At 44.2% G+C, this 13,600-nt stretch overlaps 1 protein-coding gene across 1 annotated transcript; it reads right to left on the reverse strand.

Moving 5' to 3' along the window:
* Positions 1–7,190: 7,190 nt before the first annotated feature.
* LSM6 (LSM6 homolog, U6 small nuclear RNA and mRNA degradation associated) lies at positions 7,191–13,231 on the reverse strand. The gene is made up of 4 exons (XM_059843971.1): positions 13,169–13,231; positions 12,105–12,217; positions 8,951–9,064; positions 7,191–7,435 (listed from the first exon to the last, which is right to left on the reverse strand). The coding sequence occupies exons 2-4, from the start codon at positions 12,196–12,198 to the stop codon at positions 7,401–7,403; spliced, it is 243 nt and encodes an 80-aa protein (XP_059699954.1). The 5' UTR covers positions 12,199–12,217; positions 13,169–13,231; the 3' UTR covers positions 7,191–7,400.
* Positions 13,232–13,600: the final 369 nt, after the last annotated feature.

Consider the following 13,600-nt stretch of genomic DNA (forward strand, 5'->3'; position numbering starts at 1 on the left):
ACTGCAAGCAGAACGATTCATGCCCAGCCTAAAGCAGCAAGCAGATTCATGCAGTTTAACCTTCCACAGCCAAGCATCCTGCCACTCCAACCAGTTGTGTGCCAGAAGATGCTCGTGAGAATCACAGGAGCCTTTGCTAACTCTCCCAGCCCTGCTGGACCAGCAGCAGGATGTCTCCTCTTCATGGAGCCAGCCTCCCTTCTGGGCACACCTAAACAGTCCTTGCTGGATAAGATTTCTCGCAGGAGCCCATGGAAGTAGCCCCGAGCAGCAGCTCTTTCGCTCGGGTGTTGCCCCGGCTGTGGCGTTTCCCATCCCGCCCGGCTGTGCCCATCCCCGCGGGAGAGCAGCGCTGCTCCCCGGGGCTGCCCGGGCTCAGGCTGCCGATGCTGCCGACGCTTACCTTGGGACACGTTCGCCGCCGGGCTCGCTGCCACCACTGCCCTGCCAGCCTGCGAAGACCCATCCTTTCAGGGACCTTCCTCGCCTGCTCCTCTAATGGGAAGCGCAGCAGCTGTTACTGCTAATACCCACCACCCACGGCAGCTCTCTGCCAGTGCCCAAATCCTGCTTTAATCATATCAGGTTTTTTCTTCACATCCTACCCCTTTTTTTTTTTTTTTCCTTTCCTTTTTTTTTTTTTTTTTTTTTTTTTTTTTTTTTTGTGTGTGTGTGTGTGTGTGTATGTGTGTGTGTGAAATGTCCAAGTTTCTTCAATGAAAACAAAGGCAACTAGCAGGGAAGGGAGGGGGAGACACTGCAAATCATGGGGTTTGTGTAGGACACCCTGAAACTCCTTTGCAGAGGTGCAGGATGATGGGAGGTTTTCTCTCTTGTTACCCTCTCCACACACACATCCCCTCTTTCAGGCTGAAGCAAAGCAAAGCCAAACCACATCAGCTCCCTCCATGTGCCCCCAGCAGTGTGCCCTGTCTCTCATGCTTACATGGGACTAATTTTGGCAGTAAAAGCAGAATTTTGCTATGAAGGCTGGGAAAGTTCATCCCTCGTGCCAGCCTTGCCAAAAGGAGCCATCAACCCCCACAAATCCCCCGAAGCTGGCACAGGGGACCAAACATGTGAGAAGTGTGACTGTCCCCTGGCACATGAGCTGTACTCAGGCTGTCAGCCCTGCTTCTTGCCCGAGCTTTGCTGCAGCTGTGCTGGCAGTCGGTGGCAGAGCTGATCCTGTCCCTTGTCACTGCAGACTGCTCTGGTGGTCAGGGCTCTCTGATGACCTGGCCTCCATCACCAGGCTCACCCAGCTCCCTGCCAGTGGCTCACTCCTGCCAGTTGTGCCTTATCTGTGATCCTGCTTGGGAACTGACCATTGCGTGAGGCTGTCCTGAGGGGGCATCCTGGTGACTTCTGCCTAGGGCAACCCCCAAAAACTGGGGACAAGTTTGCAGATGCTTCACTTATTAGCACTGTTCCCATCAGCCTGCCCTGCTGTGCAGCCTGTCTTTTGGAAGAGACACAAAATGCCAGGCTGGCAGTGAGTTTCTGCTGCTGACAGCCCAGCTCTCAGCAGTTAAACTGGTTGTAAAGTATGGAAACTGGTGGTACTGGGCTCTCATCAGCCTGCTCTCCTCTGCATTTGAAAGATGCCTTAAAATCACTAAATTTCAAGATATAATGTAAGTCTTGTAGTTTTCTTTCCTTTACTCTGGGGAAGTAGAGCATAGTTCAGGGGGAGGGAGGACAAGTTGGCATTCTTCATTCTGTTCCGGCTTGTAATTGCCCATCCTTCATACACAAAAGAGAATACCTTTATGCTATATTGATGACTAATCCTTTCTTGAAACCAGGAAAGGATTATGGTTTTCTCTTCCTAACTTATTCCTAAAATCAGGAAGGAATGAGGGCCATTTCTCCACTGATTCACACCTGGAAAAGAGGGGAAAGCAGCCAAGTGCAGACCCTGAAACAGCAGTGTTTGGTGTTCCCTGGAGCACCATGCAGAGCTGTGGGGAAAAGAGGCTCAAACAGATCCAAACCAAGTGTAACAGCAGAGGATGTAGGGCAGGACTGAAGTGTCCATACTCACTTCCAAGGCTGCAGCAGCCTCTGGCAGGGCAGGGTAGGGCATGCTGCTGTTCACAGGTTCAGCAGCACCAGTCAGATGGCACTGCCTGGACAGTGTTAATTGCTGGGCTGATCTGAAATACAGCCTTACACAGCATCTGTCCTCACTGCTGCTTTCAAACACAGGAACTCCGTGGCTTCAAAGCCACAGTCAAAGCAAATGTCACAACCATCTCCTCCTCAGAGATCGAAAAAGCCTGTCACAGTCATTACCATGACACGAGCACCTACCAGCAGCTTCCAACTGCTCATTCAAATGCCAAGTGACAGGCAGATGTTTCCAGGAAGAAATACAGCCCTCTCAGAGCCTTGGGTTGCATCACCCACCAGGACAGCATTGCCTCAGCCTTCTCTGGCCAGAGCTGTGACCTGCTGGAGTCACTTGAGCTCAGCCGGGCTCAGCTCTGACCATGGGGCCCAGACAGACCACGTGGCACTGCTGGAACTGGAGAGAGGTTTGCTTCTTCTTGTCACAAATGTCTTCCTTAGCAGGAAGCTGTCAGGAGAAGGGGACATAGGACAACTTACACCCTGCTTATTGTTTTCCCAGCAGCGTTTGTGTAGTGGATTTCTAGAAGAAAAAAAAACCCCACAGACCACAGCTGGGAATTTGAAATAACACTAGGACAACTGTGCATGCTCTGTAATGACTTGATAATTAAGAGTATAAACCATATAACTTGAAATGTCACTGATAAGTGCACAGAAGGATTATGAACCCCATAACAATGCAGGTTCTTTGGTGCAGAAACTCTATCCTTCTTGGAGGCTGCTTCTACATCTCCACACCACCAGGGCACAACAGGGCCAGCAGATGTGGAGCAGGTGCAGTGGAGATCAGTATGTAATATAGGCATGGACATAAGAAACTCAGAGCTGACACTCCAGAGGAAGCTGGTTGCTTCTTGACAGGTTGGAAAATACTTTGCTGCTGTAAGATAATAAGGGTTTTAACGAGTTAGAAGTTCCTCCTGGTCACCTGGCAGCCACCTGAGTCCTGTGAACAAAGTTCGAGTGGGCAGGCTGACCAAGTAGAGAGCTTGAAGGTGGCAACAGCTGAGTTCAGATCACAAGGAACTGATCATTAAACCAGCAGAGCCGGCAGCACCACCTTATTTAAGAGTATTTCAAGTCATCTTTAAAACAAAGAGCAGTGTCGAGTTGTGAGATTAGTGTTTAAAAACCCATGGTAGTCCCATAGGGAGAATGGAGATCTCCAAACTAGCATCTCAGGGGTTGACCTATGCACATCTGTGCTTCTGTGTTTGGGGAGACCAGAATGTTTTTCTGATACTAGTTAGGCAAAACCAGGGTTGGCAAAAGTACTGGCAGGTCCTTCCCCTTTTATCCAGTTGACTCTTCTTGTTCTTCTGTCACTTCCTGAAGTGTGACAGTGACTAAAATGTCACTGCTGGGAACAAACTGGCACATACACATGCATGCAACATATATTGTACGCCTCTTTCCCTTACAAGTTCAAACCAAAATAACCCTTTATTTTATTTGGTAACTACTGCAACCTGGGCAGCTGTTCTGCTCTAGAGGAGGGGTTGAGGGGAGGAAAGAGAGAGAAAGAGAGGTAAGGCCTAGCAACAAATACCTTAATGATTGCTTTAATAAGACTGATTGAAATGAGGAATATAGACAGCAGGTAAAATGAACATGCCCTCAGATGCTGGGCTCCTCACGTGCACACAGCATCAGTCAGAGCCCACATGGATTTTCCCACAGTGCACTGCACAGAGCAGATGCAAACAATCCACAGAGAGCTGCTCTCCCTTTTCACCACTTGAGCTGTTTTATAATTTCCATACACAAACCCAACTCTCTGTTCTAAAGGATGATCTCTTGTTGCTCCTCTGTTAGACAAATGCAAGGCCAGGCACATGGTGTGATCCTGGCACTGAGTGGGAGCTGCCCATGAGCTCCGTTAGGGTGACCTGGCAGAGGGTCCCTGTGGCTGAGGGTCCCTTGCTCAGGGTCAATACAGCAGCCCAGGAAATGCTCCCTCCCATCTGATTTCAGGCCTTGGAAAAGAATTTGGCACAGGAATCCAAGAGCTTGAAACTGCTGACTCCAAAGCTCGTTTGTTTTCAAAGCTAACACAGAGCTGGAGCTGGCCATGGGTGTGAGCTGGGATATGAAAGATCAGGCATTGCTCTGGCACCATCAGTCACACGTTGCAAGGCTGTCACTTTGCAAACACTTTCATGCTTTCTTATCTCCCAGGAACAACACAGCTGTGGGGCACAGCTGGTTTTCAGAGCTGTGAAAAAGCCTGAGGAACTAGTGGCCAAGTCATACCCAGAAGGGCTCTCAGTAGCTGTTTTGTCATCGTAACATCACAAAATAGATAGAAAGAACTCAAATGAATGATGTTGAGCACAGTTTGCATTAGATTCCCTTTGAACTAGGAACCAGGTGGAAACAAATTGTAAAAGTGAGTGGTCATCAGGGCATACATCTTTAAAACAAAACCTTCCTAGCATGCTCTGCTCCCTTTATATAGGGCAACTCCAGGGCACTCCAGGATTTGGTAGAGACATAGCTTGCCTCCTTCTCCTTCTTCCAGGCTCTCTAGTTTCCATGAGATATGCTGTGCTGCTGCTCCCAGCCAGGCTGTTGTTTAAGATGTGGTTCAGTTTGGGTTTTCCAGTGCAAGAAACTTGTGCTGGATGTGGGCATATAGCAAATTTACAGTGACTGCTCTTAGAGTGTCTGTGAACTGAATGTGTTGCTGAGGGTGGGGGTAGTGGTTGAATGGCCATGGTTTCACAGTGTGATCTCACTGCATAAAAGTACTGACTATCAACATTAGTGCAGCTTCAGACTTTGAAATTCAGTAATTTTTGTTAGTTTTGGATTACTTAATTTTGGGTACATTCTTCTAAGTAAAGCAATGGACACATGCTTGCAGGTTGCTCAAGGTATTAATGTTTCATGGTCAGTTCTGATCTCAATGAGCTTGATCCCCAAGTGAAACTGTTTTATACACAGGTATTGGGGCAAGAGCATCAGGATATGATAAATGATGTCACACGGAGAATTTGTAAAATAAACTGGAAGTCAGTGGTTGTAGGAAGTAAATGCTTTATTTCTTTTGCTACTTTTGAAATTTAAATATGAATTACAACAGCTGACCTTCAATGCAAATCTTCCTCTCTACCTCACATAGTAATAATGACTTCATGACCTAGAATACATTAAAAAACCCCTTGGCATGTAAACTACATAGTATTTACATTTATATAGAGTTTAGTATGTGATTAGACCTCCAGGAGTAGCAGATTACAACTGAAAAATGTTCTATAACTAGACTTGTAGAAACTGAACTGCAGTTAAAAAGTTAACAATGCAAACTCTTGACATTAAATCGAAGTCTGCAAAATGTGTTGCTATACATGGGTAGGTGTGTGGAGGGGGAGAGAAAGGTGGAAAGGGAAAAAAAATTAGTCCTGTATTAAAACAAAAACAAAAAACCAAACCACAAAATCTAGACAGTCTCCAGGACTGAAAGCAGACAGTTACCTGCCAGCTACATATAGATGACATGGCAAATGAAAAATTGCATGCCCCACTTGGAGGTACATCTTCATTTTTAAAAAAAGTCACTTACAGAAGAGCAAGTTGGTAATTTGTCTTACATCCTGGACCTTTTTCAACCCTTGTCAGAAAATGATGAATTATTGAAGGATATTGTACAGTAGCAACTCTATTTGTGTGTTCTATCATGGCTTCTGAAGTGCTTAATGTGGAAAGGTTAACTACTGACTGCAAAATAATTTAGAATTATTTCTTCATCTTAAAAAGATGATTTCTTCATCTTTAAAAAACAGTAAAATTTGCAGTTCACATTCTCCCCCTTTGATAACTGGAATGTTACTATTTCCTGGTTGCATCACAGCTACTGGTACTTGGGAAGAATGGGACAATGCTATATTCACACAGTTGTCTTGTGTTAGTCCATCCCCAACTAGAAGTATTTTGGTTCCTGGAGGCATTATAAACTGTCCAAAGAATAAAGCCAGGCTTCAGAAAGCTCACGTAAAAAACTGGCTCAATAACCTCACCATGAGGTACATTAGCCTTACTTATAACTTTGTCATGAAGAACAAGAAAACATTCTGAGTGTGTGATGTTAAGTGTAGGATCACTCAGGTGAAGGAGTATCTGAATTTTCAGAGTTGGTTTGGGTTTCTTCTTGGCTGACTGCATGTAAAAGCAGAAGATACATTTATAAATTAGAAATAAGTATCCATGTAAAACTGAACTGCTTTTATTCACTGAGCTTTGATTATCTGGGAGCATTGGTGCAAAATACACAAAACCAAGTTCCCTCTGCTGTCAGCTCAGAGGTTCCCCCTCCCTAATGCACACCCCATACTCCAATGCACTTCTCCTCATTCCTGGCTAGACAAGGGGACTATAGAGACGCTACCAGGTTGTGGGGGGAATGGATGGGAGAAAGAAGGAACTGGCTGGAGAAGACACATGTGGCATGTTTAAAAAGCTTTCAGATTCCTAGTGTATTTTCAGGAGTAGATTTAGGTATTAGTTAAAATTGCTTTTCACTGAACAAGTCCATTGTGTTTGGTAGAGAAGCACAAGAAAAAGGTCACCCCAAGCAGAGGAAGGGTGGGGGGTACACAGGCAGGAGGTGAAGTAGCTACTAGGCTGTACTGACATACCAACTGAGAGCTCTTCACCTCTGACTGACTTCTTCAGCTGGCACAGAGCTTTCTTGTCATCCTTAAGGCTTTTCTTCCATTTGATTCAATTCTTTCCCCACCCTAAACTGTTGAAGTGTCACTGTTACATCCCTTGATTCAATCCACAATTCAAGATTTTTTGGACAGTTGAACTTTTTAGCCGATGACTCTTACTAGCCTGACATTTAAAGCTGACCCTGTTTTCCAAAAGGGACAGGTCATTGTCACCAAACCATTAGCATTTCCCTTCCCACCATCAGTTAAAGTACTATTTTGCCATTAATACAGAGCTCTGATTTGCAATTACTCTATGCCTGCTTACCTTTCAATCAGTACTTTTGTTAAGTGTTAGCATAATTAAACGAGCTGTTGCTTCAAATTAGTCCTGCAGCACTATTACAAGTTTCCCTTTTATTTTTCTTTTGTACAATGGAACAAAGCAACGCTTTGAAACAAAAGCATTCCGGCACTTTACACTCACATTTACATTTATTAAAAAAAAAACACTTGTGTATTTCACCTGTGGATTTTGAACTACAAATCAAATAGGGCTCATCACTTCAAAGAGGCTCACAAGTACAAAAAACCAGCCTCCTTCTGGCATCTTCACATCCTCCTCTTCTGGGTGCTTATGTACAACACTGTGAAAAAGAGAAAGTGGCACACAGAAGAGGGCCCTGGTAAATAACATGCAAAAGCCTTTTTATTTAAAACATCTAATTTCTATGGCATATAAATTGACACTGTAAGAGATCCCATTCAGCATGAACAAAGCCAGGCAACCTTTAAGTCCAAGTTTTGAAAAATGCCATTAGCTCTAAATATTATGTATTACTTTGGTTCAGTATTTATTTGATTTATAGCCCAACTATGCTCCAGCAGAAGTAGCTGAACAGAGCAGGAACAAAGGCAGTGCCCTGCAGTATTACTGAGGGGAGCATGAGAGTTCCTCAGCAGAATTACAGGTGTCAGACACTAATGCTGTGATCTTTCAATAAAAGCTGGAAATCCCAAGCACTTAAGGCAAAGCTAATGATTAGTTTTGAAGGAAGAGATATCTTCCTCCTGCTTGGCTGATGATATCCCCAGAACAGATCCAGTCACAACATAAAATGATACTGTGCTCCTAAACCTGCCACATGTCTTTAGCTCTCTGTTCAGCCTGTTCTTGAGCCTTCTGCCTCTCATCCCCTTGTTTTAACTTTCATAACAGATTATTTCCTTAATTGATCTTCCAGCTGAAATGTCACTCCAGTGCTTAGCATAATAGTCCAAATGCCTCGCAAAAAGCAAGGGTTGGCCTCGTTTCAAGGATTATTTCTCCACCCAAAATGCTCTTTTACACTGGTGCCACATTCTCTTTGACTCTTTTTCTAATATGGGGTTTGGTCCTTGTGTCTTTTTATTCCATCCCTCCTTGCTGAGCTCCATTTTCTTCACAAGCAACTTGGCCAAACCCTGCTTCATGTACCTCCTCTACTAGTCTCTTCACCTCTGACTTGTGAACCGTTTCTATTTTTAGATACTCTTCTCCCTGGCATGTCCTGCTATTACAGCCTGATACCAGAGAGTCATTTCCGGAGCCTGGGATTGTCCTTGAAGTGCACTAAAATCCACCTACTGCACATGGATATTCAAAGGCTCAATAGTAAAGCATGAGTGATTTTTTTGACTGCTGGTAAAATCTTTACTCAAAAGATGAAAACAGCCTCCAGGACTAAGGATAAGCATTCATTCAGTCCTGGAAAACTGCTTCACCAGAAAATATGTGTCACTGTTATATCTGCACTGTAGCATAAATTTATGCAATAGCTTGCCTAAAAACACAAACTCTTATGGTGCAGAGGCCATCTAAGCAAGCAGTAAGTGCAAAAGAGTAAGCCTGTCAGACTGTAGAAAATAAGCTCCAATAAGGCTAGAAAAGAGCATGCTTCTCTAGACGAACTTCAAGTTCAGAGGAAAAAAGGACCACAGGAATGCAGAAAAGCACAGACCCAGGAAGGTGAAACTGTAAAAAACAAATACTACAAAGATTTCCAAAAAAGAGTATTAGTTTTAGGTTTACAGGCAGCTTACTTACAGCTCAGCCACCCCTCAAATTCAGAATATCAAAACACAATTTTTTAATGTGCAGTAAGAGAAGGAGTAGGAATTACCATTATTTCCTCGGATAAATGCATCCCCGTACTTGTTCTTTAACTGTCCATTTACATATTCCTCAGTCTGCTCCAGAGCTATGTTCATATATCCATCCAGGCAAGCCAGGACACCTGAAAACAGTGGCAGTTTAAAAGAGACTCAGCTTGAACTTATTTTAAAATGAACAAAAATGCACTGTGTTAGAATAACACAGTGCAGGAAAAAAGACCACCCTGTATCCTTATAACAAACTAAAAACCCAAGCATGGACAGATGTCTTCAAAGAATTCAGCTGGAGAAAGGAATCCCAGGCACTCCGGCAGCAATGTTATCAGTTCGTGTAAGAGTTGTGGGAGTAAAAAAAGTTATTAAGGCATTATTTCAAAAGCTGGACAATTTCCATTTTGCAAGTTTAAGCTGTCCCTTCTCACTTGTGTTTTAAGCACACACCGAAAAACACCCGGGGTTTTAAGTGTAACTGGATAACCGAGGGACAAAGCTATGTAAACTGAGTTGTCAACAAAACTTGTGAAGGATATAGCTGAAAAACAACCCTTTTAATACAGGACAGCATACACATATTTGTCTTCATGCTTACAGAGCTAGGAGAACACTGTCTGCAAATCTCTGTTTTGATGTCAACAAAACTTTACACGTTTTTCCACAAAGGCCACTGAAATCTTCCCACAAAAATAAAATTACACTGTTTTGATAATGCAGTTGAAGAAAAAAATCTTTAATTTGCAATATTAGATTATTTTTTTGGATCAGGAATATACACATTTTAGTAGCACAGAGGTAATACAGCTTTTTACAAGTTGTTTTATATTCCTCTTGCATGTGGGTTTTCCTGACTTTATCCTTGCACAGAAAATACTACTTAAATAACTTTTTCCCCAGTTTGAGAAACGCCTAGCTATTTACCTAGCAGTAAGACATGAAATATAATATATTAGCTGTAATTAGAAGGAGGGAGAAAACTCAGGACACATTCTCATTTTGCAAAGTGTTACTGCAGGATATTCTAGTTAATAATCAGGAATTCAACTTCTTCTGCCAACTTGTCATGGCTAAAAGGTTATTATTTTCCTTCCTGTTTTTCTCTCCTCTGTTTCCACACACAGAGGAAAAACTGCTCACAAAGTACCACTTAAATGCCCCCAAAAGACCCAAACTAAAGTCAGGATTCTTTTCCACTCTAGTAATCCTGAAGTATCCACACAGGAACAGAAAACAAAAATATGTTTGTACAAAATTAAAACTGGACCATGTGGATTTACCTGAGCTACATACAACTCAGTAGGCCATAAATGCAGTATTTTTCAAACTTCTTTGCTCCTAGAGTGCATTCATGGAGTGCAGTTGTTTCATTCTCTTCCTACTTTTCTTTGTGTTTACTCTTACATCACTAATGGCATCAAATATTATCACTGCCCATCCTAGCTAGCAATTTATCTGTTTTATCTGTATGTAGAGATGTTTTAATGTACATAACCATATTAACACACAAAAACAATACATTAATGTACCCCATATCATTTCCCAGGGCTTCCTGACTTGGACATCTGCAGCACTTGGCAATGGCTGAAGACAGTTCAGTCACCTGCACGAGGCCACACTGGTGCTGGTGTGGAGGCAACAAAAACATCAGCAACACAGCCTGGGGGAGAATCTGGGTAGATCTGCAGCAAGAGCCTGAGAAGCTGTTTTGGAAATGTTTGGCTTTTACAAATGCTGGTCACATTTCTGCAGAAAACAAACTAAATGCTTATTTTTCAAACAAAAACACTACACGGATTTTCTGTCACAAGATCAGAGTGCAGAGAAGTAAGGAAGGGAAGCAGGGGGTAAATCCAGTGACAAATAAGGGCATTCAGGGAACTCTTGTTCAATTAATGTGGTGTCAGACTGCAGGCAAGTTAAACTAGCTCTGCTGAGGGGTAAGCTGAGTATTCATCTACAGCATTTACAAATGGGTCTCACCAAGGGAGAGGTAGCAATGGTCTCAATGAAAACAGAAGTGCAGCAAAACCCAAATCTGGTTTGGCCCTGCCGTGTGTGTATCCTCAGGTAAATGAGGACTTGCTTTAATTGACTTTAATGAGCTCTCTCTACATTCTCCTCCACTGAAGAATTTACAGAGAGGCAACAAACTTTTTAAGCTCCCAACCCCCCCTGAAGTGCTCAATATGGTTCTCAAAGAAATGAGAGACTGCAAATTTTGTCAGCTGAGCAACACTGCAGAGAAACAGGAAGGAGTAAGAAGTCACTGCTGGCTCTGTCAGTGAACAGAATTTAAAACTGTCCCAGCACAAAGATTCCTTATCACAGCACAAACAAGTCTCCTACCACAAGTGCCAAGCTAAGCCACTTGAAGTAAACCTCTCTGAAGAAAGGGTCTGTTGCAGAACCATAATGTTTAAGTCAGTATAGAATAAAATTTCTTAATTGAGCACAGGAGAAGATACATGATTAGTTTTGACTGACTTTGGATACTGCTACAAAAATTGGTCAGGTTGATATTGTTAGCTTAATGGGAGCAGGACCAGGACATTTCACTGCACAGAGAAGTTTAATTTACTGGTTAAAAAAAAAAAAAATCTATAATCCTATATACATGAAGGTATACTGACAGACTTAGCAAAAGCTACACTAAACTTTTTCCTGTATCTCTGTGAGCCTTGATCCAACACAGATCTAGGCAATTGTTTAACCAAGAATGTCAAGAATGCTTTTCATAATGTAAGAATTTCATGACTGACAGCAGAGTTTACTCTGAAGAGTTCCTGAATCAAGATCTGTATTACCTAAATGGAGAACAAAAAGGTGAAGAAAAATCTAGCTCCAACAAAGGGTGCTTCTGGCCATTTCAGGAGTAGTAATTCCAGACAATCCTTCCAAGTATCAGTTTAGAAACTCAGAATCATCCAGTTTAATCACTGGTGACCAAGGACACTAATGATTTAGATCTCTAAATCCGCTGTTGTTACCCCCCTTTTTATCACTTTCTCCAGAATTGATTTTCTATTTTTACTGCCTCCATTCTGAGATCTCCATTCTCATACTCCATGATTCTGGATCACACTGCTTTGCTTTTCAAAATCAATGCATCTATTCCAGCCTCCTCAATGAATTACTTTACTCACTATGAGAGACAGATAGAGAACTTACCTCGATAATCAACTCCAGAATTTAATTTTACAACAACTGGCCTTCCAATGATTTGTTTTAGGAAGTCACTGGGGGTTTGCTTCCGTAGACTCATCTTGATCTTCCCTGGTAAGCTGAGAAGACAAGAGAAAACATTAGGATAAGAGACATGCCTCCACATTGTTTTAAATACTCTGTACAGACAGGCAGTTTAAATACTCTGTACAGATTTTTAATACTTTCAGTAGGAGAAAATACTGAAGGACATGAAAGCAAAACTTTAAGGGTTGAGGTGGGGAGACAGAGCTCCTAAAGCTATTGCATTCAACTTTCCCTTTGGCATTTTTATTACTTCTGAAAGCATTACTAAGAATGCTTGTTTGCCACACTGTGCATCTTTAAAATTTCAAGTGTCAAAGGCCTCATCGTCCCTAAAACCTTTTGCTAAAATGCTTTTAGAGGGCTAAGCCTAAATAGGTGTTTCATGTCTTTAGGGGTGGAGGGAGCAGCCCACCTATGCTCTACACACGGGAGTCTGTGCGAGAACAGCAAGAGTACTTTTGACCTCAGCTTACAAACAGAAGAAAAGCATAAATTTAAAAGCATGCCTTCAGATAATAAAAGACTAAGTTAAGGCTCGTGATTAAATTACAGAGGAAAGATGCGATTTAAAAACACAGCAGGCGCACCCAGTTTGGTGCAAGACCCCCTCTCAGTGCTCGCCTGGCTTCTGCTCTAACATCGCTTTGTTCTGCCTTCTGAGCAAAGGCAGAAAACACCCGCACGCTGCCGACTTCATTTCGCTGCTTCCTGGGGCAAACCGCAAGGGGCAATTCCAGCCGTGAATCCAGGGATCCTCACTGTTTCCCCATCAACACCCACCGCCACCAGCGACGCCAGCGCCACAGGGCTGCGTCCCCTTCCCTGAGCACACGTGCGTTTGGAGCCGCTCCCCCCGTGCGGAACCCTCGCGTTCCAGCCGGGCCCCAGCGCCCTGGGGGAGGTCCCGTCCGGAGAGCGCGGCTCCGTGACAGAGCAGCCCGGGGAGCCCCCGCCCGGCCCGCTGCTCCCGGCCCCGCACTCACCGCCCGCCGCCTCTCCCGGCGCTTCCCGCGCCCGGCCCGCCGCTCCCCGCCCGCCGCCGCCCCGCCCCGTCCCGCCCCGCCCCGCTACGGCGGCCGGGCGGGACAGCCCGCGCAGGGCCCGAACGCGGGGCGGGCCCGCGGCTGAGGACGCGCCCCTCCTGCCCGGGGCCTCGCCGGGGATGGGCCCCCGCCCCTTCCCGAGGTGCGGGATTTTTTATGGCTTGCTTGGGATTCCGCAAACATAACACCCCATCGGAGAGAAATCTTACAGGATGTTTTGTCGGAAAAAAACCCCACAGGATCAGATAAGTTGGGAAAGGCCTCAGAGATGATCGAGTCCAGCCTGTTAGCCAACACCACCCTGTCAGCCAGACCATCCGCCGTGGGCCTCATCCAGGCTCTCCTTAAACACCTCCAGGGATGGTGACTCCA

The sequence above is a fragment of the Haemorhous mexicanus genome, chromosome 4 (assembly GCF_027477595.1).
Source record: "Haemorhous mexicanus isolate bHaeMex1 chromosome 4, bHaeMex1.pri, whole genome shotgun sequence".
Lineage (NCBI taxonomy): Eukaryota > Metazoa > Chordata > Aves > Passeriformes > Fringillidae > Haemorhous > Haemorhous mexicanus.

Bases quoted from the DNA above. Each gene is read 5' to 3' on its own strand.
- LSM6 (XM_059843971.1), bottom strand. From the start codon at position 12,198: ATGAGTCTACGGAAGCAAACCCCCAGTGACTTCCTAAAACAAATCATT. The intron at 9,065-12,104 runs GTAAGTTCTCTA...CACTGTTTTCAG, and splicing joins TTCTGGAGTTGATTATCGAG to GTGTCCTGGCTTGCCTGGAT. The intron at 7,436-8,950 runs GTAATTCCTACT...TCTTTTTCACAG, and splicing joins ATTTATCCGAGGAAATAATG to TGTTGTACATAAGCACCCAG.